The sequence below is a fragment of the Puntigrus tetrazona genome, chromosome 8, assembly GCF_018831695.1.
Source record: "Puntigrus tetrazona isolate hp1 chromosome 8, ASM1883169v1, whole genome shotgun sequence".
NCBI classification, from domain to species: domain Eukaryota; kingdom Metazoa; phylum Chordata; class Actinopteri; order Cypriniformes; family Cyprinidae; genus Puntigrus; species Puntigrus tetrazona.
This window is the reverse complement of record NC_056706.1, coordinates 22,075,004-22,077,391: the sequence shown is the minus strand read 5'-3', so window position 1 is coordinate 22,077,391 and position 2,388 is coordinate 22,075,004. Positions and strand designations below refer to the sequence as shown.

At 36.8% G+C, this 2,388-nt stretch overlaps 1 protein-coding gene across 1 annotated transcript in view; it reads left to right on the top strand.

Moving 5' to 3' along the window:
• The window catches only part of antxr1a (ANTXR cell adhesion molecule 1a), a 35,078-nt gene extending 32,696 nt beyond the window's left edge, over window positions 1-2,382 (top strand). Inside the window, exon 20 of the mRNA XM_043246221.1 lies at window positions 794-2,382. Within this exon, the coding sequence (XP_043102156.1) occupies window positions 794-1,240 (447 nt within the window). The 3' untranslated portion in view covers window positions 1,241-2,382. The remainder of the gene's footprint in view (window positions 1-793) is intronic.
• The last annotated feature ends 6 nt before the right edge of the window (window positions 2,383-2,388 follow it).

Sequence of the window (2,388 nt, the reverse complement as noted above, 5' to 3'; positions counted from 1 at the left end):
TATATATATATATATATATTGTAAATATACCAAACTATTAAAAAATCTGAGATAAAGCCTGTCACAAGCAGTTTTTAAATAATAGCATATGTAGAAGTATCATTCACACAAACACTAAACATACATGAAACTTAAATGGTTAGTTCACCCAAAAATGTAAAATTAGCCTATCATTTACCTGTTCATCTCCATGAAAACACTTGGAGGGAGCTGGACAATTTTTAATATAACTCTGATTGGATCCATCTGAAAGAAGAAAGTCACAAGGTGAGTAAAAGACAGGCTAATTGAAATTTTTGGGTGAACTAACTTAAAATAATGCAATAAACATTAATTTAACAAAATTCGATGTAAGGTACAACCCCAATAAACATAACTGAAAAGAAAATAACGACGAAAAAGAAAGCTATTTCAAAGAAAAATGTATAGCTTTTCCCTGTAAATTGCACGTCCCTTTTCACTTTCAAAAACGGTATTTCACCATAAAATTGTCTGAAAAGTTTTTAAACTTTTTTATTTATATATATTTTTTCTTTTGCCATAAAAAAAACTTTTATTTAAAAATTTTTACTTTTAATGAACTTTAATTTTGTAAATCACCTGTAGTTAAGTTATCCTTATTTAATCAAAACAACCCAACTTCAGTTTGATTTATATTACTTGAAATGAACCATAAAAAAACATGATTTCTGAAAGTAAATAAAAATGAAATCTATATTTTTTCTTATATATGTATTCATATTCACGTGCATTCATTAAGAGCAAATGAAAATGTAAATGTTTGACTCTCCAGGGTCGCTGCATGAAATTTACCCGTGTGAAATCCTGCCCGCCTCCTCGGTACCCACTTTACAACAACCCGTCGAGTCACATCTACAGCCTCCCCCACAGCCGATGCCCTCCTGTCCCGCAGGGCACCCTGCCGCCCACCCCGCGCTGCTCCGGCCAATCACCAAACTCCACCCTGCCCCCTCTGCCATCAACTCCGCCCCCAGCATCCATAACCCCTCCCCCTTACACACCACCTCCGACCCGAGCCCTTCCTCCTACCTCTCTGAACATCAACGTGGCTCTGCCTCCTTCTCCACCCACACCACCGCCACCAACAAACTTCATGCAGGCCTCGTCGCCCAGCACCTTGCCTCCGCCCCCTCAGGCGGCTCCGCCCGGACGAGCCCCGCCCCCTTCTCGTCCACCACCTCGCCCAGGCCTTGACGAACCGCAGTGCTACCAGGAATGAGTAGATCTAAGTCATTTGCACAAGAAAAACTGCTGGTTACGCCGGTGAAAAATGAAGTGCTCCATTTTTCAGGCATTAGAAAAGGAGCAACATGATTGACAATGGTTGCAAATGGGTTTTGGCAAATGGCAGCGATTGTATTATTGCACAGCTGATACTGATTAGGTTGACAAACATTCTGCACATCGACGAAGTAGCTTGAGGTTTGCTGACTGTCAATATCACCATGCCAAGTTCTTTATGGGTTGTTTTGGGGTTTAAACTTAACAGTCAGAAGGAGATAATAAATTATAAACATTTGGAGTTTTTAAAACGAAAAATCGTAGATGTATTTGATTTTCATAGAAAAATTCCATCCGTTTGGATTTCACAGTTCACATGAACAAACAAATAAACTTAATGTGATGTCACGTAAAAACGTGTAGGATTTCTGCAATAAACGGAATGAGTTTACACGACAGCCATGTTTATATATTTATCATCAATAAATAAATCTCACGTTTTAAATAAATCGAATATCCCTTGTTGCGCGGCTAGCCGTATTTCATCCATTTCGAGCGAATGAATTGAATCGTTTTATGCTGATCCTAAACAAATTTCATGCATTTTGAATTATTATTATTTTAATAAAATCAAAAAATATGCAAGTAGTAAACTATGCCGTGATTTTATAAAGCACACCTGTTTTAATTATGCAAGTTTGACAAGTATGCATCACATCAAGCTTATTATTTTGTATTATGTTAAAACTGTGTATTTTATGTACGCTTTAAATAGATTTTTAATTTAGGTTCTTTTTGAGGATGGAAACTGATAATAAAATAATTGACTAATGGGTTTTAATATTCAGCAACTCAGTGGCCTGTTGACCGTTATTCTGAAATGCCGCCACGTTCTTCATTTAAAAAAAACGATTCTGTAAATTATTCACGTTGTGTAATTATAAGCATCTTAACGCAGCTTTGCAGATATATTAGAAAGAAGCATAAGTATTATAGATCCTTCAGTACTTGAGAGATCCGGTTCGGCTTTGATGCTTTTTGAGTATATCAGGAAAACATCTGCAGGATAAAAAAATTTCAAACGACTGCAAGGAAACAATGGCAACACTGATCAAATACTTGATTCGGCCTGTAGTCCTAAAACCC